At 44.9% G+C, this 26,645-nt stretch overlaps 2 protein-coding genes across 4 annotated transcripts in view; one reads left to right on the forward strand and one right to left on the reverse strand.

The window, feature by feature from the left end:
* MNAT1 (MNAT1 component of CDK activating kinase) overlaps positions 1 to 13,377 on the reverse strand; it is a 117,906-nt gene extending 104,529 nt beyond the window's left edge. For both annotated transcript variants that reach the window (XR_014226547.1, XM_082284488.1), the window contains exon 1: positions 13,244 to 13,377. Coding sequence is in view for 1 of the 2 variants with exons in the window: in XM_082284488.1 (XP_082140614.1) it covers positions 13,244 to 13,332 (89 nt within the window). In the remaining variant the exon portion in view is untranslated. The remainder of the gene's footprint in view (positions 1 to 13,243) is intronic.
* Positions 13,378 to 14,489: 1,112 nt separating this feature from the next.
* On the forward strand, positions 14,490 to 25,701 carry SIX4 (SIX homeobox 4). 2 transcript variants are annotated; one of them, XM_082284487.1, is made up of 4 exons: positions 14,490 to 14,727; positions 14,824 to 15,377; positions 16,729 to 17,417; positions 19,836 to 25,701. In XM_082284487.1, the coding sequence occupies exons 1-4, from the start codon at positions 14,542 to 14,544 to the stop codon at positions 20,630 to 20,632; spliced, it is 2,226 nt and encodes a 741-aa protein (XP_082140613.1). In that variant the 5' UTR covers positions 14,490 to 14,541; the 3' UTR covers positions 20,633 to 25,701. The 2 variants fall into 2 exon arrangements, with proteins under 2 accessions (XP_082140613.1, XP_082140612.1); XM_082284486.1 differs by having other exon boundaries at positions 14,490 to 15,377.
* The last annotated feature ends 944 nt before the right edge of the window (positions 25,702 to 26,645 follow it).

Consider the following 26,645-nt stretch of genomic DNA (forward strand, 5'->3'; position numbering starts at 1 on the left):
AGAAATTAAAAAAAAAAAAAAAAAAGGCAAATACTCCAATATGACACTGGAACAACAACCTTGTTGTTTTAAGGTCATTGCTTCTGTTTGCTGAGGCTGATTTTTTTATTAAAAATAAAAATAAAGGTCTGAACCAGAATATTTTCACCGAACTGCCAAAAGCAGCCAAAAGTCATCAGTGGCAACTTAAGGAACTGTAAATTACGTGGGACATGCTGTTCAGAAACAAATCAGATTTATGGTTATATTCAGTTGTTCCTGTTACCTGAAATTAGAATTAGAAGCTCATTAAAAATGAATACATTTCAGAGAATGCAGAGGCACAGCATTATATTGATGAAAGCTTCATTAAATTTTCAATGATAGAGCTGCTTCTATATTTGTGGAGGAAGTACACAGTAGGAAGAAGTTGGGACAATTCTCCTTCAAGCAACTTTGCATCTTTCTACTCTCCCTAGAAAACAAATGGATTTTTAAATAAAATGTTGGACTAATTAGGTGTAAAAGAAAGTGATTGTAGTCCATTATATTCAAGCAATGGTTACTTTCAGGTCAGCAATTGTCTTGTATACGTTTGCCAATTATACAACTGGTGCCCCAGAAGAAAGAAATCAGGAGAGAGAAATCAGGTTTGAATGATTTGCGTGGGTTCTGAACTCAATGACTTTTAGAGTATCACTTTTTAGAATATTCACTTAAAAAAACAGAGTATTGGAAATGAAGCCTTACCTAGAAAACAGTAAGAGATAACTTCTTGTGCAAGCAGAAATGTAAATCTATTTATCAAAGTCATACCGTAATGCAGCTTGGTTTTTACTGCAGAGACTGAAGCCAAGAAACAGACCTGTGACAGAAAGCAAACTACAGCCAAGCCCACTACCCAACCAAATTTCTAATATTATCATTGGCAAGTCAGACAATTAAAATCTCCACATGTAACACGCAGGCTACATGAAAGAACGCAGAATCAAAAACACAAAAGTGAAAATTCAAGCAGTCTGATCCCTCTTGTGGTCATGCACCACAATATAAATGTATTGTATCTCCACATTGTGCTAGCCAGTTTCCTTTGGAAAAAAGGCTTATGCAATCAGGCTGCTACTCAGCTCCTCCCCTCAATATCCATTACCTTATGTCAACTAAGCCAGGCAGCAGGGTAGAGGCCTCAATGTCATGTTATTCTTCTAACAACCTGCACAATGTATGGCCCGAGCACTACATGTTTTCCTTACAGTTAATGTGCATGGCCTGCCAGGCACCAGGATGAGGGATTGATCTTCCAGCTTGTTAGGATCCCACCTCTTTCAGCCTTTTGCATAGGCAGTGCTCAGCTAACACACACAAGCAATGCCAGTTTATCCTCAGACCTTGTTTATTCTGCCCTGCTCAAATCCTGCTTCGACACGTTTACTGTTTTTCTCCCCCTCTCCAGTTTTCTTTGGCATAGTTTTCTTTTGGCACAGTCAGCATTAAATAACTGACCTTCTCAAAACCACCATGAGGTAGTATTATCCCCACATTACCAGATAAGGAAATTAAGCCACTATAATTAATGCTTGAAGCATGTCCAAATTTCACATTCCTGATTTGAGAGTGATTAGTATTAATGCTCTATAGGATTTCCTCTGCTCAAAGCCCAGCTCCCAGGGAGGGCAGGAGGAGCCTGCACACACCCTGCACTTCCAGAGGGGCATCCCATGGGCACAGTGGAGCCCCTGCAAAATGCTGCACTCCAGGAACTTGGCCAACTCCACCACAGGGCTCTGTAAAACAACTCAAACATCCAGTTGCTGCTCCAGCCCAGTGACGGAATACAGGATCTGAGTGCCCTTCGGCACCCTTCCTTCTTCTCCTGGCCAAGACTTTTGTATCCAGGCTTGGCTAATTTCCATTTAGACACCTAAAGCCCTTCACCACCATGTTCAAGCACACACACACACGCACTATTCTCACCTCTGATACTGCCACAGCCATGGCCTCCCCACACCTTCATCCTCCAAGAACTTCTCATCTTGCTACACAGTTCTTTAGCTCCAGCCTTTCCTCAGTTTTCCAAGAGTGTCCTAAATCCTTCCCTAGCCCAGTCATCACTCCTTCTCTCAACTTCTGATGTAGTCATGTCCCTTTCTCCAAGCAAGTCTCCTTCATGATCTTTGCAGCTTCCTTTACTGCCACACAGTCATACTGGGAGCCAGCCTCTCCTTTCAACCACTACAGCATTTCAGTTTCCCCAGAGCCACAAGGTGTTTCCCAGTCACACGTTCCTTCTAGAAGAAAACTCCCTTCCAAAACCTGACAGCTGGCAGCAAAGGTTCCCACACAGACCCCATGCAATTTGAGTTCCCTATCTTCATCCCAAGAAACAAATCTCCAAGGGACTGTTTCACCCATAGATCATTGAGATCCTGCCCATGTGAAGGCAGCAAATTCTGCACACACCTCCTGTATTACCTTTGCCCAAAACCAGGCAGATAGAATATAAACCAAGGGTTTGTTTTTACAAAATTTTGTTGCAAGAGTAGAAACAGAAAAGTTCAAAGAAATGCACCAATTCTAGACCAAGTTCAACAGACAAGTATATCTCCAGCTCCTGAATTCCTCCAAGCCTGCTCAGCTGATGACGTTCCGCAACATCCCATCACCCTGGCACTGCCCTCAGTCCTGTTAACCTCCCTCTCTCCCTTTACAGAACACAACCATACCCCAAAACTAAAGATAACTTTTCATTTTTTTTCCTAGAACAAGGGACCTTGGGGATTTAAAGGCAGCCTCCCATTTCTAGTTCACAGCACATCAGTCACAAGCTTATCAAACTACACAATTGCCACTGACAGTCTTTCCTGATGCCATCCAGGGTGTATAAGGACTATTTTTTCAGTCTTTTAAAGCCTACAGACACTACTCCCAGCACAATCTGGACTCTTCTGTTTACACAAGGCTATTCATATACTCACAGTAAAGATTATCTAGCCACTAGTTACACCTACAGATTGTTCAACTCTTAATCCCCACAAAGATACCATTTGTTTTACAGATAAACACAGGAAACCATGCAAGTAAGGATGAAAAAGTTAAACATTTGTCTGTCTGTACTTTTCTGGGGCCAGAGATCTTCCTCCTTCACCCTGGCTCTGAGGGCAGCTCTTGCAATACATCTAATCCCAGCGCCAGACTTTCCTGCCCAGTTAGACCCAACACTTCCCATTCTGGCTCAGCAGTCTGAAGGTGTCAACATTGGCCAAACCACTCCCTTGCCTTTTGCTGTCTAGGAACATCAGTCCCTCTTTGCCACCCTGGCAGTCTGGCCACACTTCTTGGAACTAATAAAAAACTGAAGAGCACAACATTCTTGGGAACTTTCACCTCAATACTCCTTCTTAAAAGAAAACCAACAAAATACCTTTTTTTCTCTCACTCTGTCCCATCCCACTATTTCCTAACTCTCAGAAGAGCCACTCGTCTTCTCTATAATGTTAAAGAAGTTGTCATTATCATATTAAGCCCAGGATTCTGCAAATGCTTAGACATAATGTAACCTTAGTGCTAGTCAATGAGGCAGGACTGTGTGGGCACAGCAAAAAATCACTACCTCATGTTTCTCAATTCAAAGCCAAAATATTTATCAGACCAGATGACTTCCTCATTGTTCCTTTGTGGCAGAGCCATCTTGTTCTCACTAAGCTGAACTTACCCACATTCCACACAAAAAAACCTGCAAGAATTTCCTCATACGTTCTCTCCCCACACACATTATATTCAAAACAAGAACAACTTAATATCATTTTCAGAGCATCAAAAAATGTTTTTAGCTATGATAAAGTTTAATTTTGTCATATATAGCAGCAGCTCCTGCTAAGATCTTTTCTCAGATCTGGTCTTGCCAAAATTAATTCTTGCATAATATTTTTTAAAAAAGAAAAACCAGGTAAATGTATTTACAAAATTCAGATCACTGTTAGGACTACCACTTGTGCCTGTCCCACAATCTGTTACTGTCAGGGAATTTTTTTTTCCTTATTTCCTAACCAGATGTGAACAGTGGAGTACGCAATTCAACTTCCAAAAGATTGATCTGGCTTTTCTTCAAACTTCACTTTCAGTTGCCCAGGGGGAAGGAACAACCAACCAAAACCCCAAGCAAAGAGCATGCACACAAATGCAACTTCTTAGCACTCCAAGAGGGCACTTTTGGATCTGCCCTGCAGTGAATTTACAAATACCAAGACATACGTGCTTTCTAAAATGACTCAGGAATCTATTTGCCTAGTTTCATAAATATTAAACCTATGTATATGGCTTATTAACATCTGACAGCTAATGCAACCACACAGAAGCAAGCCCATTGTCCTTTTTCCTCGCAAACCCACAGAATTATTGGCTTTAATTAAAATGCAGTAGATGCAATTAAAAGAAAGAAAAGAAAAATCTGCCTAATATGAAATTGTTTAAATAGCTCTTGTGTTTGCCCTCTTTTTGAGAAGCACTTGTTTTCACCACAAAGATTTACCACACCTGTGTCAAACCATTACCATATTCAACCCTAATAGGGTAAGCATTTACCCAACCCAGAATGGGCAAAACATGTTGGAAGTTTCCTCAACCTGAGCACCCAAACCCATTTCTAGGACCACAGAACGGTTTGGGTTGGAAGGGACCTTAAAGATCTCCTCATTCCAAGACCCTGCTGTGGGCAGACACCTTCCACTGGAACAGATTGCTCAGAGCTCCATCCAGTCTGTTCTTGAATAGTCCCAGGGATGGGGCAGCCACAGCTTCTCTGAGCAACCTATGCCAGAGCCTCACCACCCACACAGTAAAGAAGTTTTTTCTAACAACTAATCTAAACCTGCTCTCTTTCAGTGTGAAGCCATTCTCCCTGTCCTGTCAGTGCATGCAGTCTCCAATCCAGGCTGCAGATTTAAGCAGACTGAATTTTCAGAACCAAGGAAAAAGAATTTACTTTTCCATTTACTGACTGAGAGACAGGATATAAACAACAGCTCTCCTTCTGCCAAGGTCACAAGGAGCAGAACCATAACTTAAATTTCCAGAAAGTGCTTACAGGGAATGACGAGTAGAGCTCTGTGAGCTTTACTAACCAGACAAGAAGTATTACCAAGCAGACATGGCAATTGATAGCTCAACAGAGAAAAGAGAAGATTTTCTAAATACGCCAGTTTAAGACAAAAGAATTAAACTGAGGTATTAACACCACTTCAACAGAAGTATCAAGACCATGACTCAGAGCCAAATGTAAAAGCAAATATTCACTGTCAAAACTGGATGGCAGAAGGAAATAACCTCTTGGGTATTTCAGCAATGATTTAATCACCTCCCATGACTAACTTGCAGAGACTTTGGAAGACTAATGGGATGGAACAGGATCCAAAGAGCATCTAATCCCAATTAATAAAACCAGGAATAACTCCAAAAGGACAAAGAAGAAAGATGAGCTAGATTTTTATTCCCTAAGAAGTCAGGAGAAAGCTTTCTTTCTGAGGGAATACATCCCACTTAACAAAAAAAAATTTTTTTGCTTCTTCCTCAGAAGAAGAAGACAGGCTTTAATTGTGCAATTACTTCAATCAAGCATCAGTTAACATCTCATAGTAGATCTGGCAAAATTACTAAAAAACTGCCTTATGTGTCTCCCAAGTCACACAGAAGAAACTAATTCTCTCAGAGGTGGAAACTGTTGGGAATGAAATACATTACATAGCTTTCATTACTTATCTCCCCAAAGCAAAGTAGGCATTTTCAGGACCACACCAAGCTCCTGTTCCGGTTGAGATTTTCACCTGCATGTAGTCCCAATCTGCTTTATCCACCAAGACTATTCATGCTTTTCATACAAGCAAGGATTTACCATCCAGGAATCTCATTTGAGGTGTGATATGGTAATAACAGCAAAAAAACCAAGCCTAAGAGACAAAACAGAGCACTTGCCCTCCCACACAAGCCAACTTTTAATGCATGCAGCTTCACAAAATGGTAAAAAAAGCTAAATTAACACTGTGCCATAGGAAGGTCCTTCCTTCCACTCTATTCCTACCTTACTTGTAGATGCAGATTCCTACAGATGACCTTGCACCACCTCTGATGTCTGACCAGCCATTCACCAGCCACTTCAACTGGCTAGTTCTGTGCAACCAGCATTAGCTGACCAAAACCAGCTCATTTTCTGCCAGGTTAGCAAACTAGATCAGCTCCTGCAAGGGTTCAGGAAGTACCAGAGTCTGGTGGCTCTTTTCCTCGTGCCTGCTGCCTGCTCACAAATCCTGAATCCACACTTCCATGGCTGAACCAGCACACTCATACTGTTTGCACTCCAAAGGCTATACACCACTTTTTTTGGCCTAAAAATCATACATATCACAGCCAACCTTCATGTTCACAAATGACAGCCCTGAATCATTGTCCTTGTATATCTTGCATTCAAGGTATTTTCTCCAGAAAAAAAGCTTGCCAAACAAAATTCAAATGGATATTTAAGCCCCCCTAATTCCCACATGGTCAAGTTAAAAGTTACAGGTCTGACAGATCTTCACTGCCTACCTCTAGTTTAGACTTCTGCACTCAAACTCACTTGGCTGAAATACAGTTCTATGTTATTTTCCACAGTCTCCAGGGCTTCCCCCCCATCCTAGAAGAAAGGCATTTTCTTGAACCACACAGCAGAGAAGAATGCAGCAGGAAGCCAAGCCATCCTTTCACTTGGAAGGGGTTTAAACAAGAAGATTCCAAACCTTTTTCCAACAACTCCAGCCCCACGCACTGGCATGAGACCCCATTCCCCTGAATCCACCAGGGACATTCCTACTTCTACCTCCCAGGGAATTTGACAGCCACAAAACTCCAAAAGCTTCTGACATTAAAATAAATACACAAATAATGAAACCTCTGTTTCTTTATCTTCGCAGCTGTTAACACTGCAATTAGAGCTCTCCAAGGATGCACTTCCCCCCTAATGAATCCCTGGAAACACCCTAACAGGGTGCAGGGCAGATTAGAGAATCCCCACAACTCAACTTGGTGAATTGATGTCTCCCATGAGCAATACAAAGCTGGACCTAGAGACAGTAAGCTTTTTTACACTGTCTTCGCTTTGAAGCCTTATTAACAAATTAAATGAGAAATAAATACATCTCTCTCTGGGAACAGGAGAAAAAAAAAGGCATTTTAATAAAGAGCCCAGACACCTTTCCATAAGTCTCTTGCAGACAGGAAAGAAACCAGAAAAGCTTAAAACCATTATCTACCATCTAAGACTGTGGCAGTACATGAACAAACCCAAAACCACCACACTGGCAGCAGCTGAAATCAAGCTTCCCACTTTTCTGTGGAGGTTGCTCTGGTCCCTCAGCCCTTGTTTCCCAGAGATGTCAAGCTTGGAAAAGACACTTTGTCGAGACAGCACAACAGCTGGCATGACACTGGAGGAAAAAAGGAGTTTCTTTGCTTTTGCTGGTCTGCAAACACCCATTTCCTCTCTCTACAAGCTAGATGGCTCACAGGTAGCTGCAGCACCAGGACTGACTCCTAAGGAAGAGCTTTAGATACCAGTTTCCTTCCTCCTCCCTGTAAAAGGCAGTGGGATAACAAAGGTGAACCAGCAGCCCCAATTAACTACCTTTTTTACCTAACATTTTTGTGTCTCCTTGTTGGAGAGCATATGGCCCAAGTTTACAGCCAAGAATAAATCTCTTTACCCACTCCTGTTTGCAGTAACAACCTTAAAGCTCTTTTAATGCAGGTTCAGGTGGATGCATTTCCTTTCCTCTCTATATAAGTAAATCAGTGGGATATGCTTAATCTGCCTCCTAAAACTCAACACAGGCCATGAAGTCCAAGCAGGCAGAGTAAAAGATAATTCATGGTCTCAAGTGAAGCCAGGTGGATTACAACTCCATTGGCAAGCACGCACCCAGCATCTGTATGCTTAGAAAAGACTCTAGGAATTGTCTGAATAACCAAAAATTGTCAGGCATGCACAACGGATTTTGAATATAATTCTTGAGAGAACTTCTAAAAGAAAGCAAAGCCATCAGTGCACCTTAGAAACTAATGCATTAAAGGACTTTAATCAAGCATTGCTCCATAATTAGACACACTTTTCCCTGCACAAAAGTTTCTTTACAGCCAAGTATCTGATGCCTTGAACCACTGTTATACTTAAGAAAATAAACTTTAAAAGACATTCATTATTCTTGAACTAAGCATTTCCTTACTAAGTCCCATCCTAGAACAACTTTTAACTGCTAATTTATCATCCTCCCTCCCAGTGACAGAGAAGATTTATAGTGGAAAAGGCTTATTTAACATTACTCTGATGCCAAAAACACATGGTATTACACTTTTGGCGATACTGGTCAAGAAGCAATAACCAAGAAAAACAAACTACTAAGAAATAACCCCAAAAAAAACCTATTTCCACAATTGTAAGGCTTGGCATGGTTCTATTGGAATAAACTGCAGTGGAATTCCAACTTGAAGGTTGTTTACAAAAGACCAAATGTCCAATTACATCCTCTTGTAGCCACCTGCCTATCCCTTATCTCCACTGCAGTACCGCTGTGCTTATCAGCACTCTGATCCCACTCTGCCACCAGCACATTCCAGAGCCCCACTGACCATGGGAGAACTGACTGTGCCTAACATGCAGCATTAGGAGAAAAGCACTGTGAGTTTTCTAACATAGGGTCAAAGCCACTGACACAGGAAGAGATGCAAAGGATGAGGAAGGAGAAATGCTACTGCCAAAATCCAGAACCAATCTGATGGCACGGTCAAGGTCACAGTAAGAAAGAGATGGGAGGCCAGCATAGGGACTCTCACATGTAGCATCCACCTCAGATGGGATTTAAATTAATAAAGTGAGGAAGAGAAGAATGAACAGCCAAACCTCCAAAGCACAGGATTTCATAGCAAGAGGAACCGTCACTGCAGCCATCTGTCGAAAAAGAAAGAAAAAACAGGACATCTTTTGCCCAACAAGTTCTCAGATCTGAGGTGGTTTTTTTATATAAGAGGTGAGAAGAAGAAAAAAAAAGGGGGGGGGGGGGGGGAATAAACCATGATAAAAGGAATGGCTCTTCTAATTTCCTTCTAATGAGAAGGGAAGAACTGCCTAAGAACATGAAAGTGGAAACAGTCTGGCTGACAGAAGGCATAAGATAACTCTCACAGTTCTTTCAGAAGGGAAAACAGAGTCACAAAATGAATGAAATGAACCCATGGTAAAACCACAAGCTTTCTGAAACCCAGATGAAACAAAGATCTGAAGCTTACTGACAAATCATCTCAGCTAAGTACAGGCTCTTCAATATTTTAAAATTCAAGGTATTTTGCGCAAGTGCAAGTTACATCACTGAGGTCACTTCATTAAGTGAACAGCACACCTGACAGAATAGGAAAGGTCGGGGCTTTAGGAAAGAAACTACCAGGAGGCAACACTGAAGGTAAAATGAAAATATTGCTTCAGAATGGCTGCAATGGAGGAAAGCACAGCTGAAGCAGGAGCGCATTAACCTACTATTCAATGAGAGGGAAAATCTCTAACAGATGATGCCAAAGCACTTGGGGCATTTTCTGCATCAATCTCCACTCAGTAAGATGGATTAGCTGGCTAATGTAACTCATAGCACAGCAGAAGGAGCAGGAGCCCAAGCTAGAACTGGGAAACGCATTACAGCAACTGCTCCAAACCTCCCGAGCCAGCAAAGCCACAGCTCTGAATTTTCCATGCAGATTTATCGGCACACTTCAAACGAAAAGCACCATAAAGGCAATGTGCTTCTGCAGACAGCTTGATGAGCTTCCATAAAACAATGGACGTGTAGTCCATAAACTCGTGGACTACATCCAGGGGTTACAGCATTAGGAGTACTTCAAGGTTTTCAAATCTGGTAGATGTAATATTTACCCTTTGAAAACTGACAAAAGCAATTTTGCATCATCTCTGCTGTCTGCATTAAGTTCCAGCAACCTAAAGAAGGACTAAAGCATCTGCCTCTTAAGAGCAGGAAACAAATACACAAGGAAAGGTAGACCAGAGTTAGGCTTACCATCAGATCTTGGGAAGATGCCAAAATAATCTGAGAAAAAAACCCACCTCCGGCATATTCCAGATAACAGAACAGATGAGATTCAACACACAATTTCTTAGAAAGAAATTGTATCAAAGAAATATAATTCCCTTCAATGACACATTGACAATATAGGTAGTAAAACAGCAACTACAGGCAATACAGTTTTGGTTTAACTGGACTTTTGACACTCTTAAACTGACAGTCATATAATCTAAACAAAAGCAGAACATACTGAAGTAGTCAGAGATGATTAGAAAACCACACCCAGAGATAAGATTTCATTTTAGTCACAGAGAAAATTGGTAGCAAGCCCATTCACATGGCTCTAATCTTTTCGCATTCTCCACTGTTACAGAAAGTAACCAGGGGAAGAGGGTTATTTAGCAATGAACTTACTGCAGGCAACTTCACATTTTGCTCTGCCTCAGTTGGATTTCTAAGTGTCACAAGCAACAACTTCCAGCATCTCCCAGACAACATTTTGTCCACAAACTACACAATGGAAAATATCAGGGTGTTAACAGAGAATATTCTCAGACAGTTTCAAACACTTGGATGGAGGGTCTCAGAATCCAAAGTCACTTGAAGCAAGTGCAAAAGTCACCAGAAGCAACAAGTTGTTTAACAGAGCAAAGAGATAATAACAATCATCTGCACAACACAACATGGAAAGCAAGCTTAAACTCTGTTCTGCCCACAGATATGCTGAGTGGTAAAGTGCTAAATATCTGGGGCTTATGCTCAAATCAAATGTATCACTGCAAAAAAATAAATACATTAAGACTCATCATCCTGCCTGGATGAAATGCAGGTATGAAAAGAACATGAAATCCTTTTACTCGGGCTGTTGTACTAAGGACTCAGATGGAACACCACGTCCAGCTCCAATAAAATGCAAACCAAGTAGAAAAGGCCTAAAAAACCCCCAATGAGAATAGCCCCCAAATGTAATAAAAAATAAATAAATTTTTTAAAATCACTGAAGACAGGAGACTGAAGCAATGGGATTTCTTCAGAGTGAAATACACCAAAGAAAAAGCCCTCAAAATATTCGACACATTCCTACAGAAGAGAAGTAACAAAGATCTCACAAGTGTATACAATTCATGGTAGAATTCTTAAATGCTTCAATTATAGCAAAGAAATTTAGATTGGAAATTAGGAGTAGTATTTTCAATGGTAAGAACTGCAAAATATCAGAACAGATTGCCTAAGGATAGATCTCCATCAGAAACTTATGTTAGCTCATTTGCTTTGGGAGCTAATTAAACATTCCTTCCTTGTGACTGAAATATGGTGAATTTATGAGAGAACAAGTGTCAATTACTTCCCCTCATTCACAGGTGGGTCATCTGAGCTTCCACCTTCCAGATGAGTCATTATGGCAATTTATTAACCATTACTAAGAAACAACTTCCAGCATGAAGGTTTTGTAACAATGTGTGGAAACAATAATAAATACACAACCCTGAAGGAGCGCTTGGAAGGAAAATACAGAGGAAAAGTGGCACACTTAAACCACATCGAGATGGGGAGTCCTTAATTACAACAAAACCAAAGAAACCCACAGATTCTACTCTGCAACAGAGATGCAAACAGTAAGAGCTGGGGGAAGCAGAGGCAGCCCTTGTGCAGATGCAAGAAGCAAGACAAGAACATCAGCCCCCGACACGGTGTCAGCAACTGCACCCAGTAAAGCAGAAAACACAATTTTCTCAAGAAAAGCTCACTTACAAAAAAAAAAAAAAAAAACCACACCAAAACAACTGAGAACCAAAGCAGGAGAGCAAACTGAGACATGCTGTCCTCTGCTGGAAGTGGCTCTGGAGGAGCCTGAAAGCGCATCAGGACCACTTTGACCAAGTCCTTTGATCTTTGGTGAATACAAGATCGAGGCATCATTTTAAACCCACACAGCTTTGCCTAAACGGGGCTGCTGCCTTTTGAACTCCAGCTAACGCTGCCCTTGTACAGACAGCAGTGCTGTCCACCACAGGGACACTCCTGAGGCCACCTCTCCCACACCACCACATCTTCGTGGCAACAGAAGTGCCTGCGTGACCAGAGAACAGAAGCAGGGAGCAGAATGAAAAGTAACACTTTTTCCCTAAGACAATAAGATAAATCCTTTCTTGTAATTCACTTCCTTCATCCTGTTCCCTTACAGCAATGTAGCAAGGCAAGCAAAAGCTCTCAGGCTGCACCTTTTGAATGCAATTCACGTGTAGCTTAAAAAATATACATATCACAGGAAAGATGAAAAGACACAAAATGCCAAAACGAACAAAAATTTAAAATAAAAATACAAATATAAAAATTAAAAAATATTGCAGTATTGGACTTTTATGGCATACATCCAGAAAGAATTTAGAGTACAGCTCTTTAAACTTCCACTAAGGATGGTTAGTGTGGAAGATCTCCCCATCTGACAGTGAATGAGTTCAGACTATTTGTGACTTAAATCAGCAAGAGCCAGTGCTGGGTACTACCTAAGTGTTGCGTTTTGGGAGAAAAAGAAAAAAAAAAAAGTCATGACTGTACTTGGGGGAAAAAAAAAAAAAAAAAACCACGAATGACTTCAGACTACCATCAGCACAGGTTCCCAAGAGGATTTCCCAGCATTTAAACCAGCATCAAAACTTCAGCAAAGCATTCTTCATTCAGCAGAATGAACACATTAAAAGGATACAACAAAAAACTTCTTTTTCTTTCTTTACTACCCGAGTACAGTTTTAAATACAAATAAGAAATGTGTAACTCGACGGGAAATGTATTCTTCCCCTGCATAACCCGCTTGGCACCACGAAGCCTCGCGGCCCTGTGGGACAGGAGCCTGCCCCGAACTCACGCCGTGTCCCGTGGGTTCCTCTCCGCTTCCCCTCCCGGGAATTTCACTGCAGAAAAGGCAGCGAAGGCAGCGCGTCAAACCCACAGCGGACCCAGCCCGGGCTGACACGGACCCTCCGGGGGAGGAAACGGCGGCACGAGCAGCCCGGAGCCGCCTCGCAAACGCTGCTCGGGTTTGGCGGAGCCGCTGTCGCCCCCACCCCCGGGCCGGCCGCAGCAGCGACCCCCTCCCCCAGGCCCCGCCGCCCCGCAGAGCAGCCGGGACTCCGCACCGCGCCCGCTCCCCCCCGGGGCCCGGCGCCACTCACAGCGTGTGCCCGCAGACGTTCACCATCAGCTTCAGGGACGGGTTGCGGTACTTGGTGGTCTTACACCGCGGGCAGCCCAGGTCGTCCATGGCCGCCTCCCGCTCTCCCTCCTCCTCCTCCCGCCGCGCCTTCCGCCTTCCTGTGCCGCCGCCAAAAGGCCCCGCCGCCGCCCAGCGCCACCCCGCGCGTTCCGCACGCGACCCGGCCCCGGCACCGCCGGCCCGAGCGGGAACGAGCCGGGGCGGCAGCGCCTGCCCGGCGGCGGAGCTGGGGGGTGAGCCGGCCGCAGAGCTCAGGCTGTAACAGGGGGAGAGGGGAGACACTCACCCATGGCTAACCAACAGGAATCACAGAATCAATCACTTTGGGAAAGACCACCTTGACCACAAGACCATGGCACTAAGTGCCACGTCCAGTCTTTCCTTGAACACCTCCAGGGATGGTAACTCCACCGCCTCCCTGGAGAGGCCACTCCAATGTTTAATCACCCTTTCTGTGAAGACATTCCTCCTAATGTCCAACCTAGACCTCCACTGGCGCAGCTTAAGGTTATGCCCTCTCATCCTGTCGCTGGTAGCCCAGGAGCAGAGCCCGACCCCCACCTGACTGCAGCCTCCTTTCAGGGAGTTGCAGACAGTGATAAAGTCACCCCTGAGTCTCCTCTCCAGGCGAAACACCCCCAGCTCCCTCAACCGCTCCCCATAGGACTTCTACTCCAGATCCTTTCCCAGCTCCGCTACCCTTCTCTGGATTCGCTCCAGCACTTCAAGGACTTTCTTGAAGTGAGGGGCCCAGAAGTGAACACAACAAAACTCCCCCACCCCCAGTAACGATAGCACCGGGAGCGTTTTAACCCTTCCCCTTCCAGGAAAAGCCGCAGGTGACGGGAGCCGCCGCCTCCCGGGGGCTCCAGGTGGAGATGGGGGGGGAGCGGAGAGAGGAGCGCGGCCGCTTGATTGACGGTTGCCTTGGAGACACTGTAGCCCCGCCCTCCCGGCGCGGCGCAGCCAATGGGCGGGCGCGGCCGGGGCAGCGGTGGGCGGGGCCACATAGTCTTGCGGCGGGTGCGGGAGTCGCGGCGGGGGGAGCGGCGGAGCGCGGCCGGGATACAGCAGCGATCCCGGATGGTCACTGCGGGGCCGGGGGAAACCTGATCGGCTAGAGCAGGAGGAGGAGAGAGATAGGAAGGGGGGAGAGGAGGAGAAGGGAACGCGGGGGGGTGGGGGGGAAGGAAGAAAAAAAAAAAAAAAAAACACGAGAAAAAAAAGAAAAAAAAAAAAAGAAAAACAAACCGAAACATGTCTTCTGCCTCCCCCGCCGCGGACGACATCGTGATCGCCGTAGAGATCAAGGAGGAAAATGTGATGGAAATGCTCTCCGAAGCCCCCGACGGGCCCGCGCCGCCGCCCCCTCCCGCCGCTGCCCCGTTCCCCATGGAGCACGCAGGCTCCGCCGCCGCTGGCGAGGAGGGAGCCGCGGAACAGGTACTGCTCCATACGGAACTCCTGGCCAGGAATCACCACGCTGCCTCCTCTCCCTCCTCTTCATCATCTTCTTCCTCCTCCTCCTCCTCCTCGCAGACCCCCCTGGCTTTCTCCCCGGATCACGTCGCCTGCGTGTGCGAGGCGCTGCAGCAAGGTGGGAACCTGGACCGCCTGGCCAGGTTCCTGTGGTCTTTGCCCCCGAGCGATCTGCTACGTGGCAACGAGAGCCTGATGAAAGCCCGGGCGCTGGTGGCTTTCCACCAGGGCATCTACGCCGAGCTCTATAGCATCCTGGAGAGCCACAACTTCGACTCCTCCAACCACCCGCTGCTGCAGGAGCTCTGGTACAAGGCTCGCTACACCGAGGCGGAGCGAGCCCGGGGCAGACCCTTGGGGGCGGTGGACAAGTACAGGTTGCGAAGGAAATACCCCCTGCCCAGGACCATCTGGGACGGCGAGGAGACGGTCTACTGCTTCAAGGAGAAGTCCCGCAACGCGCTGAAGGAGCTCTACAAGCAGAACCGATACCCCTCGCCCGCCGAGAAGCGCAACCTGGCCAAGATCACCGGGCTGTCCCTCACCCAGGTCAGCAACTGGTTCAAGAACCGCAGGCAGCGGGACCGCAACCCTTCCGAGACCCAGTCCAAAAGGTGAGGGAAAACTTTTCCTCCCCGCCCCCTCTCCCGCCTGCCTTTCCCTCTCCCGGCTCTTTCTTCCCCTGCAAACATGGCGCTTACCTTCGGTGCGCCTCGTCCTCCCCTCCTTCCTCCTCCCCGCTCCCTCGCTCCCAACACACCCACCCGGCCCGGGCGTGCGAGGCGGCGCAGGGAAACTTCCCGGACCCGCCGCCCCGCGCTCCTGGGGGAGCTCCGGGCACGGGGGAGCCGCTGGGCGGACTCCCGGGAAAGGACGGGACGGGGGTGTTTGTTCCCCCCGCTCCTTGTTTTTATTCAATTGTCGCGCCTGACAGAGTTAATCATTGACGGCCGGAGGACGCGCGGGGTCCCGGCGCTCCCTCTGTTTTGAAACCTGACTCGGGAGCGGGCCGGGCTCGGGTTTCAGCGGGGGAGCGGGGCCGGTTCCCGGGGCTCCCGGCCGCGCTGCGGGGCGGGAGAGCGGCCCCGGCCCCGCTCCGCCCGCGGCTCGGGCTCGGCTCCCCCCGCCTGGCGGTGGGGGCGCGGGCAGGTGGAGGTGACCTCCCTGCTCCCGCCCCCCGCCTTCCTCCGGGAAGGGACGGGAAGGGGGGAGAAAGCGCGGGGAGGAGGGGGAGGAAGGGAGCGGGGAGAGAAGGAGGGAAAGCGGCCGGCGGAGGGGGCCCCAAGGCATTTCTCAACCAAGGGCGCGATTGTGCCGCCGCGGCCCCTCTCCGCGGGATACATCAAAGGGCGAGGGGGGAGGGAGGGGAGAGCGACCGAAAAATGCAGCCGAGGGCGGACCAGTCAGCGAAAAAAACCCGGCGCAGCCCCGGGCGGAGGCACAAAGGCCGCCCCCCATCCCTCCGTCCCTCCCCCCGGCCGCCGGGCACTGCCGGAGGTGCCTCCGCCGGCACCGGGGCAGCGCGGACCGGGGTCTTCCCCTTCCCCCGGGCCGGGGGCGGCAGGCAGAGCCCGGAGAGTCCGGCGGCGCTTCCCGGCCTTGCCTCACCTCCCAGCGCTTTGCCAAATGGCCGCGGCCGGTCTCACACGTGTGGACACCCCGGGCCGGCGGAGGGGGGCCCAGGCAGTCCCCTTCGGTCGCCGGGGTGGAGGAATTTATTTACAACTCCGTAAGCCAGTCTGTAAAGTTTCTTCTCGGCGAGTGTTTGGTTTGATGTGTTCTATTCTAAGAAACCTCCTCCCTTGGCTTGAATATTCGTTTAAAGTGCCTTGTAAAGACAAAACACAGAAAAAAATTATTTGTGGAAACTCTCACGTACTTGTGTCAAAGGAAGAAGTCCCCCTTGGTTCAGAGATCCTGGCATGCTGTGGTAATGCAATGTCATCTCTCCATCTTTTCCCATAGCGAGTCAGATGGCAACCCTAGCACAGAAGATGAATCCAGTAAGGGGCGAGAGGATTTATCTCCCCATCCACTCTCCAGCTCATCCGACAGCGTTACCAGCCTCAGCCTTCCCAGCCACATGGAGCCTGTCTACATGCAGCAGCTTGGAAACACTAAAATAGCCTTGAGCTCATCTGGTGTCTTGTTGAATGGGAACCTCATGCCTGCCAGTACCTCTCCTGTCTTCCTCAATGGTAGCTCGTTTCTTCAGGGACCCAATGGCGTCATACTCAATGGACTCAGCGTGGGCACTTCACAGACTGTTACCTTAAATTCTCCCAAAACTGCATCGAGTGTCGTGAGCAATGGGGTGTCCATCACTGACATACTGTCGTCATCATCATCAGAAGATGTTAAAGACTTCAAACTCCTTCAGGCTTCGGTCCCCAATGCCACAGCAGCCTTCAGCCCTAGCAACATCCCAGTCACTTTCCCAGGACTGATACCGAGCTCGGAGGTGAAAAGGGAAGGCGTAGAAACTGCTGCTTCCCAGGATGGAGGCTCTGTAGTTACTTTTACTGCTCCTGTCCAAATAAACCAGTATGGCATTGTCCAGATCCCCAATTCAGGAACAAATGGCCAGCTGCTGAACGGAAGCATTGGTTTTTCTTCTCTGCAGCTGCCTCCTGTTTCTGTGGCAGCTTCACAAGGTAAAAACTTTGCCTCTTGCAGTAAGAGGTATGAGAAAAAGTTGGAATCAGGCACACTTAGCATTTTAGAAGCTGTGGTCCTTTTCTTCCCAGGTATCAACATTGTATCTCAGCCATGGCCACACACAGAACATCAAATAATACCGTTTTCCTCCCTTTATAGTGGGTTATGCTCACAGGCAGACTGTTAGATGAGGCTGAGCTGCTCTGTTAAGAGCATGGAAGGAGGTCTGGTAATTTACACCCCTTTCATCTCATGCTGTTCACAGAAGTCTGTGATACGAGTCTTCACAAATATCTGTAAATTTTACATGTTTCAGTAATTCAAAATATTCCCCATTTGCCACTGAATTCTTTTAATGAGAAGGTTCATAAAAATGAAAATTATGGCAGCTGGAAATTGTTACCGTTGTTGTTCTTGTGGTGGTTGTTTTGGTTTTTTGTTTTCTTAACGAAGGCATTTCTCAAAAATACATTTTGAATTACTGTAGACACAACAAGACCAAGCAGTTGCTTGTACATTTTCTGTTCCATAATTAAGAAAGATTAAACTTGAGGGAAACAATAGAAGTAAGCACTAGCTCGTAGATATAAAATGTGAGGCTATTTGGATAAAACTGCCCTCAGTCCAAAGGAAATATGTCATCACAGGTTCATGTGCCAAGTGTGCAGGCTCCTCCCCAAGTTTGCTTTAGAGTTGGTCTTAACATACCATAGTCTGAATCTTGCAGCTGGCCAGGAAGAATCCCAGGGAGCACAAACCTAGTTCTGGATCGCTTTTTTGAAGCAGGTCAGTTAAAAAGCACAATTGAACATCTTTGTTACTCATTGGCCACTGTATCTTTGATTATGAAAATGATTAAATTGGAATGATTCTCTCTAGTTTCAGGAGCTGTGAATACTATGATGAAATTCAAATTGTGCTCGTGTGCTTCTTTGAATTTAATGTGTATAGGGTGTGAATTATTTTTGCTGAAGCACGGGGAGGAACACTGAAGCTGTGCAACCACATTTCAAATGGCTGCACAATTATAAGGTCCTAAAATGTGGCACTCACAGGCACTGTTGGTACATGGTTTAACCAAGATTAAAGAGAGAAGACATTTAGTCTAAATGCCACCTGTAATTACTAAAGCCACTTAATCCACATGCTCCAAGGCATAAACAGCCAGCAAAGGTGAGAGTTCTGTCTTTTAAGTATTGTAGGACTATTGTATTTGAAAGTCCTAAGATTTGTAATAAGCTTTTCTCTGACCATTTTCCCCATTGTTAAAAATACTGGTTGCCCACTGGAGAGCGATCCACCATATCTCTGGTGCAGAGAGAAGTTCTGGTTTTCTTGGATGGATAGCTGGCTGCCTATTCCAAGTGAAGCATGCTGCAGGCTATTTTGAGTAAGCCCCAGTAAATAATACTGACAGGTAACTTCAAGTTGCCTGGCTTTATTATTCTAGTTTACCCTTATGCATAACATCTTCCCAAAAAATCATCGTTGATTACCTGAAATTAATAGGGAGCTGAAGTATTCCTCATGTGAGAAATTCATCTTCAGTGCTGTTCTAAAAAATTCAGCTGTGTCCAACTGTAGTCTCTTATAATTAAACTGCTTTTGAGAAAGAGAGATGTTCCAAGTGGGACTCAGTCCCAAGAGACAGTATTTCTTATTTTAGGAATTACCATAATGACAACTGACATAGCATGTCCAGTGGAAACAACTTCAGGTCATCTCTGGCCACCTCGTCTTTCTTTGGCTCACTACAGCATCACACGAGCAGTGCCTTGGCTTTCAGCAAGGGCAGGCAGTGCTGGTGACTTTTCACAGCATGGTGGATGCAGTAGGGTTAGGATTTGAGAAAAACATGATGAAGCAGGTGAAAGGGAATAGTGCTGAGTGCTTGAGGATTACCTAGTTAAACCGATAGAAATTACCGGTTTTTCATGTTTTCTGTGCAGGTCGGCTCGGGCAGGTTCTGCCCAGCAGTAGTGGATTTCATGTGACGTGTCTCCAGTTCCCACACACAAGCTGTAGTCTGTCACTGAACTATCTTTAATAGCTTCTCATGCTTCTATTCTTAGATAGAAATTGAGTGGTGGCAACTAGTGAAGGCCAAAGCACATTCATTTTAGTCACATGGCTGGGGACTGTTTGCCCCTTAATGAGAGTCTGAAAGATAGGTACTCTAATAGACCAGAAACTTTTTTTTTTAAACTTTCCAGAAGTAATTTCTATTAACAGCATTGATTTCTTTACACCAAGTTTTCTCTCACCTGCTACAAAAATTGCTGTTCAGTGTTGCATGGAATATTAGTGTGTGTGTGTGTGATGTGTGTATACTGCAAAGGTAAAAAGACCAGGACTGCATAACTCTCTACCAACTGTAATCTCTGTTTTCCTTTCCCTTGCTTCCCTTTGCCTAGGTAATGTTTCAGTAAATCCCAGCACATCTGATGGAGGAACTTTTACAACTGAATCTTCAACAGTGCAGCAAGGAAAGGTTTTCTTCAGCCCCCTCGCTCCGAGTGCAGTGGTTTATACAGTTCCCAATTCAGGCCAGGCAGTAGGATCTGTCAAGCAAGAAGGACTGGAAAGAAGCCTGGTGTTTTCTCAGTTGATGCCAGTCAGTCAGAACATGCAACTGAATGTCAACATGTCTTCTGAAAATATATCCAGCGCAGGACTCCAGTCCCTGGCCTCCTCATTAGTGAATGTAACGCCCTCACATAATTTTTCCCTCACACCACCAACTCTTTTAAATGCTGCAGAACTGAGCTCTGGTATCTCGGAGAGCCAGTCCATGTCATCGCCCGTGACCAGTACCTCTACAGTGATATCTATCAGCAACACTAACTATGCAACCCTTCAGAACTGTCCCCTCATCACCAGTCAGGATCTGTTGTCCATTTCCACAGCACAGCCCGTGCTTGGAGAAATAGTTTCGACAAGTGGAGACCGTGTCAGCCACCCCCCTGCACAAGTGCACCAGGATTTTGGCAGAGAGCACAGGTTAGTTCTGCAAGCCGTACCCGATGTCAAAGAGAATTTCTTACCTAATTCTGAGAGTAAATCAACTGGCAATTTACTGATGCTGGATTCCAAATCTAAGTATGTTATGAGTAACATGGTTGACTCGGTATGTGAAGAACTGGAAACGGACAAAAAAGAACTTGCCAAACTGCAGACAGTTCAGATGGATGAAGTTATGCAAGACTTGTAACTTCTTTTTTTTCTTGCTTTCTGTTTTTAATAGATAAGTCTCCTATTGAGGCCCTAACAAACACTGAGTGAGGTGTTTGTAGGGGTTTTTTTGTTTGGTGGTTTGTTTTTTTTTTTTTCATTTAAAGAAACCAGAAGAACATTTAAATGGTCTGAATCGATGTACAGAGGAATCTCCGGCAATGGAATTAGGTTGCCACACTTGGTTTGCATGCAGTATTCTCTTTTAAGCAGATTAAAGGAGAAAGGAAATGGCCAGGGCAAGTACTGAGGAATGGGTACAGGTTTGGCTACCAGATACTACCCTGAAAATGTAACTAGACTCTCCATAGTACAACATACTCTTAACAGTAAGTATACACTCCTAACTTCAGACAGAAAACAAAAATCTCACTCCAAAATCGTAAAAACAATGCAGTCATTTTTTTTCTGTTTACTTCCAGTCCACGGGCATTGAAAGATTTCTAAGGAACTCTAGACGATACCTCTCCGGCTACTTTTATGTTGTTTGAGGTTAAGAAACAAAATGAAACCATAATATTGTTACTGGTATGTTTGCTTTTTTCCCAGCAGACTTGCATTCAAACCAAAAATCTCACATCAATCATGTACAGGTTTCTAAATGCTACAGCTAGCATTTTGTCAGTGCACCAGAAAAAGCATCATTTGAAACTCTAATTATGCAATTCAGAAGCTTTCTATCCAGTATGAATGTAAATATTGTTTCAGTTCCTATAAAGGAGACTTTTTTTTTAATTAGTACAATGGATTTTATTTATGGTTTATATTCCCTTTCACTTTAGACACAATGCATTGAAAAGGAAAACGTTTTCTGGTTGTTTAATTTATTTTATTGTTTGAGCAGGAAGTAAGCGTAGTTATTTCTGACAAGGTTTTACTTTTTTGTAGTTTTTTTCAAGCAATAGACTGTAAAAGTAAAATGTTAATCACACTGAAACTAGAAAATTAATTCCCAGTCTCACAAACCCAGGAGGTCACTGTTTCTACCCCCTTTGTCTTTGTGTTCAGGGGTTTTTTTGTTTGTTTTGTTAGTAATTTGCGAATTAGTTGAACCCTTTTGTGTATTTTTTACAGAATTCCATGTGCCTTTCTTCCTAGTGGCCTTATCTTTGTTACTAAAGCACAGTGGCAGGAGGAATAAAAACACTGATTTGCAAATATCCGTCCTCAGGGCCAAATCCTGATGCCTTACTTCTGCAAGTAGACCCGCTGACTTGGGTGCCCCTGCTTGCACGAGTAAGAAGAGTTTTAAGAGTCTTTTGGACATCGTGGGTGACATTTCCTGGCAGTGCAGAGAGCCAAGGATGGGTCCTCCTGCACCACGTCAGCAGGACAGGAGGACTCTGCAGAGGGACCGCGGGCAGTGCCCTTGTGCTGAGGGAAAGCACTTGGCTCTGGCCTCAGGCAGATGAGCAGGAAAGGTTGGATGGGCAGGCCAGGGAAGGGAACCCCATGTTTACACTGGCCTATTGGCCAAACAGCCCGTGTGGGAGGGCTTCAGCTGCTGGTAGAGCAAGGTCCCCATTCAGGAGGCAGTTGAGTGTGTATTTATATATATCCTCCCAGGACAAGCAGCCTGGGGGCTGATGGTGGGAACTGCAGCTGCCCAAAGGGCTCTGGGAGCAGCTGTGGTCCCTTCCTGGCTGGGGATGGGTCTCCACACCTTTCTCCCTGGGGACAGCAGAAGCAGGTGGGCACTGGGCAGGTGGAACAGATCTTAACCTTTCCTCCAGAGGAGTTTTTGTAGCATGGAAAAGCACATCCTTTAAGCTTTAAAATAATAATAATAATTCAGATGTACAAAAATGACATGCTGTTAATCTTTGTGGGTTTGGTTTTGTTGTATTTTATCCTAATGTGAATATATACAGTAACTAAAGCATGTGTTCATCCTCATCAGGGGCCTGGTCTGAAGCCTTTGGAAGGCAACAGGAAATGTTCTCGTAAGCTTCTGTGGGCTCTGAATCAGGCTCAGGACAAAACAAGATCACTTGTAAAGGACAAAAAAAAAAAAGGAAAGGAAAGATAATTGAGGGGGCATATCCCAGTGTGTTTGTCTTGGCTTTAGCTGGTTCCATGGAAAGCTTTTGGGGAATGAAGGTTTTTCCGTGCGCCGTGAGCGCGGCATTGGCATTCTCGTAGTTTTGCACTATATTGCGTATTTTGCAAGGCTTTCTGTGGAACCTTGAAGCTGAGCTCTGTCAGTGAGCACTGGAGTCCACGCTGTGAGCCAGAGTCTCCAGGGCTGCAGGGAAAAGTGCAGGGAAAGGGAAGAACGAGTGTGCAAGGGGAGCACTAGCAGCTGTACAGAGTTGCTAATGCTCTGCAGGCAGGAGCAGCCCGTCAGCAGTTGGCTGTCCCCACGTGCTCCCAGGCAAACAGGGTGTTTGAGGCAAGTGCTTTAAAGCAGAGATTATCACAAGCAGGACATGGAGCTCTATGTTCCCCTGGCACAACTTTCCCTGATGTTCCCGGGAGCTCCGCGTGTGCAGGGAATCAGATAGTCCAGAGTTCTCCTATCCGCTCTGCTTGTTTATCTGTTTGCTGGGCCCCAGCATAAGCAATCTGTTTCCCACCTCTTCTTCACCCATGTGACTAAGATGGTGATGACAGTAGCAGTAGCTGTATATGCTTTGCATGAAATCATTCAGCCGTTTGGAAAATTAGAAATACCCTATATCGCTGTCATTTTAATGGAGAATGTGTACTTGGCTCTGAAGGAGTTGATGGTGGATTAACATTTGGTCTGTGAAGCTCAGACTATATTTGGAGGCAAGCTAGGGAATATTTCAGAGCAGTTGTTGGTGTGGTCATGTCTCATTACTGAAAAGACTGTGGTGTTACAACAGTACCTGTTACTTTACTTTTAATTTTTCCTTCTTTGCATTGGTTGTGTTGCTGAGGCTCTGAATTCCATGGCTTTGCAGCACAGTTGATGTGAAAACTGTGTATGTTGTTACAGTGTCACGTTTCTTGGAGTGTCTGGTACTTCTAATAGGAGACCTCCCACTCTTCAGTGGGAGTGGAGGATGTACATAAAAGCAGTGTTTTGGGACAAAGTAAGATTAATCTATTCTAGTCTTCCAGATATCGAGTAACTTCTTATTATCTTTTACTCTTTCTTTCTTTCTCCCATTGAAAATAAGTGTCATTCCCTCCAGATAATGTAGTTATAATCTCATGTTTTCTGCAGGTACATATGCACAATATAAAGACTCATTGCACGGTACAGTGTGTTTAAAATAGAAATTTAAATAAGTAGTTTTACTCCTTCAAGGGTAAGTTTTTATTTTGTGGCCCTCAGGCAGGCAGGCTAACTGCTCTCAATAGACAGTACTCAAAGCCCTGAAAAGTGTCCAGGGCCAGATCTTTGGCTGCTGTAAATAAGGCATTGTTCCACTGATTCCCAAACCAAGGATTTTTACATGGTGTTTAGGGGATTTGGATGCTGGTCTCCCATGCATGGGAAGGCAGTGAGTGTCCAAGCCCCACAGACAGCCCTTATTATCACATTCTGTTGTTTAAATGGAAGGTATGTCTACCTGGCATTCTTCTGACATTCCTTCTCTTCCCTCCCTCTCTGTTATGGATGAGAATAAAGGATCATTTCAACTTCACATATGTTTGTAACTTATAAGTCCACTGAAAATCTTACAGAAAATATTGCCAAATTCTACTGCTTTTCTGGTCCCAGACTCAGCTTTGAAAAATACGCCTGAAGTTCAAGCAAATTCTTACAAAGCATGATGTTGAAAACCCCTCTCTTCTTTACTACTTTTGATTAAAGCTGCCTCTGTTTCACTCAGAGTTTTGCAGGAAACCAGAAATAGATTAGATTGAATGCTCTGTGTGGACAATTTGCAGCATTTGCCCTGTGGTCTTACCTGCTAGGACATTTCAGCAACATAAATCACACACACCTATTGGCCAGGTCCTCAGCTGGGCTAAACTAGCACGTTTCCATGGACTTTCATGTCCTTTCATGCCAGCTGGGAATATGGTCCATTCATTTCACTGGTGTTAGGTCAGGGATGGATTTGGCCCCATACACGGTGGCAGCACAAACCAGAGCACAAGGCTGACACTTGGGTAGAACCAAACAGTCACAGTCTATCAAAGGATATACCTCTTCCCATTTACTGCTTTCCCCTACCTGTGGATACAGGAAGACTCATTCAGAAAGTGACTTTACCCAGAAGCGAGGCTGGGAACTGTTGTTATTACTCTGTCTGAGGTTGATGTCAATAATGGACAGGTTCGACTTCAAATCCTGTAACATCACCTCAGTCACGATTTTCAGTTAAATAAATCAGGGTGGAATTTGGCCCTGTGTGCACGGGAGCTTTTCACATACATCGATTTCCAGTATCTGTGCACTTTGTAGCAAGGGCAGATGAACAAGAGGGTGCATCCCTCCAGTATCATGTGAAATAAGTGTGCAGGGCTCTGGGGGCATGAACTGCCCAGTGCTTGTGGTCGAGAAGAATGTCAAATCATCAAAAAGAATAGTAATTTTATCATTCTGAAAACAAAAATAATGTTCTTTTTAAAAGCAAGGATACCTGAAGTCTTCCTTTATCTCCTAGCAGTTATTGTCTTGAAGGATATTTTATACCTTAGTTGTATGTTTCATATAATTTAAAACTTGCTTCTTAAATTTCTGAACTCAAGGAGGGGGTGAATCTTCTGGCTTTCAGGATTCACATTCAGAGGATGTTTGTTCTTTTGCTGCATGTACTGTTTGTCCAGAACTAACCAGTTATTTCTCCAATATGGGTTTTATTGTGCCTTACAACAAATATGAATTTTAAGCGGAATGTACGCATTAGAGGAGGGAATAATCAAGAAGACTTTACTGCACTGTTAGGTGATGCTGCCCCAGTGTGTCATCAAACATATCTGTGCTTAGTTACCCAACCAAAGAGATCTAAAGTATGTATGTTTGTTGTACTGTAATAGGGGTTTGTGCCTGGACAATTAAGTGTTTTATTTGTATTCTGAGATGATGTGAACTTATTTTTCTAAACACTATACTGAATAAACTTTATATTTATACACATCTTGTGTAAATATTTCTGTTTGCATGTCATGTAAGGGCTTTGAATTTTGAGTTAGAAAAGCAATCTGAAGTAGAAACTTGGCTTCTAATGACTCATCATGAAAGGTGATGGCAACTGGGAATGCCTGTGCTTGCCAGGGATTTGATCTAAACCCTATTTAAGCAAGAATGAGACTTTCTGCTGACTTGAGGGGGTTTTGTTGGAATTCTAAAATACTAAATTAAAACCCACAAATCTTATACCTCTTATTAAACCTATTTGTATCTCAAACCAAATTTATACCATAATTAGTTAGATACTATTAAAATCTATTTCCACCTGCTAGTTAGGACTAGTCAGTATTTATTTGTGGCTCCTATGACATTGGCATGCTAGAAAGCCATGTCAGGGGCTTTTATTGGGTAGATGTATTCCTATTTGCTGAATTCCTGTTTGTTGAAATTTTTCTTTAAGATGTTTCACATAGTGTCAGACTTGGTTTTGGCAGCCTTTTGAGAACAGCTTGAAATGTTATGTTCCCTTGATATTAAAGGATTTAAACACATTACCATATTACTTCAGATCTGTGTTCCAAGTACCAGGATTGCCTGGTTACGATTTTGATGCCAAAATGAACAACAGTAAATCCAAACAGACTAATCAGCGCAGGTGAAATAGTTTCCCTCACTGAAGCTATATATACCTTAGAGATAATTAACAGCCGGCACATGCCAGCAGGAAAACACCCTTCTACCCCTTAAATTGTGTTTAGGCAATGGGAAGCAAGGTGAGGTCTGAGAGGTTTGGGTTTTTTTAATACATACAGTTAAAAAACATGAAATCCATGATGTTCTTATTCACTAAGACATCACCTTAGTGGTTTTCACCATTCCTCCACCTTTCCCATTCATTGCAGCCGCGTCCCACTCGCTCCATGCAGCTCAGCTGGCAAAG

The sequence above is a fragment of the Coloeus monedula genome, assembly GCF_965178545.1.
Source record: "Coloeus monedula genome assembly, chromosome: 6".
Taxonomy (NCBI): Eukaryota; Metazoa; Chordata; class Aves; order Passeriformes; family Corvidae; genus Coloeus; species Coloeus monedula.

Bases quoted from the DNA above. Each gene is read 5' to 3' on its own strand.
- SIX4 (XM_082284486.1), top strand. From the start codon at position 14,542: ATGTCTTCTGCCTCCCCCGCCGCGGACGACATCGTGATCGCCGTAGAG. The intron at 15,378-16,728 runs GTGAGGGAAAAC...CTTTTCCCATAG, and splicing joins TCCGAGACCCAGTCCAAAAG to CGAGTCAGATGGCAACCCTA. The intron at 17,418-19,835 runs GTAAAAACTTTG...CCCTTTGCCTAG, and splicing joins TTCTGTGGCAGCTTCACAAG to GTAATGTTTCAGTAAATCCC.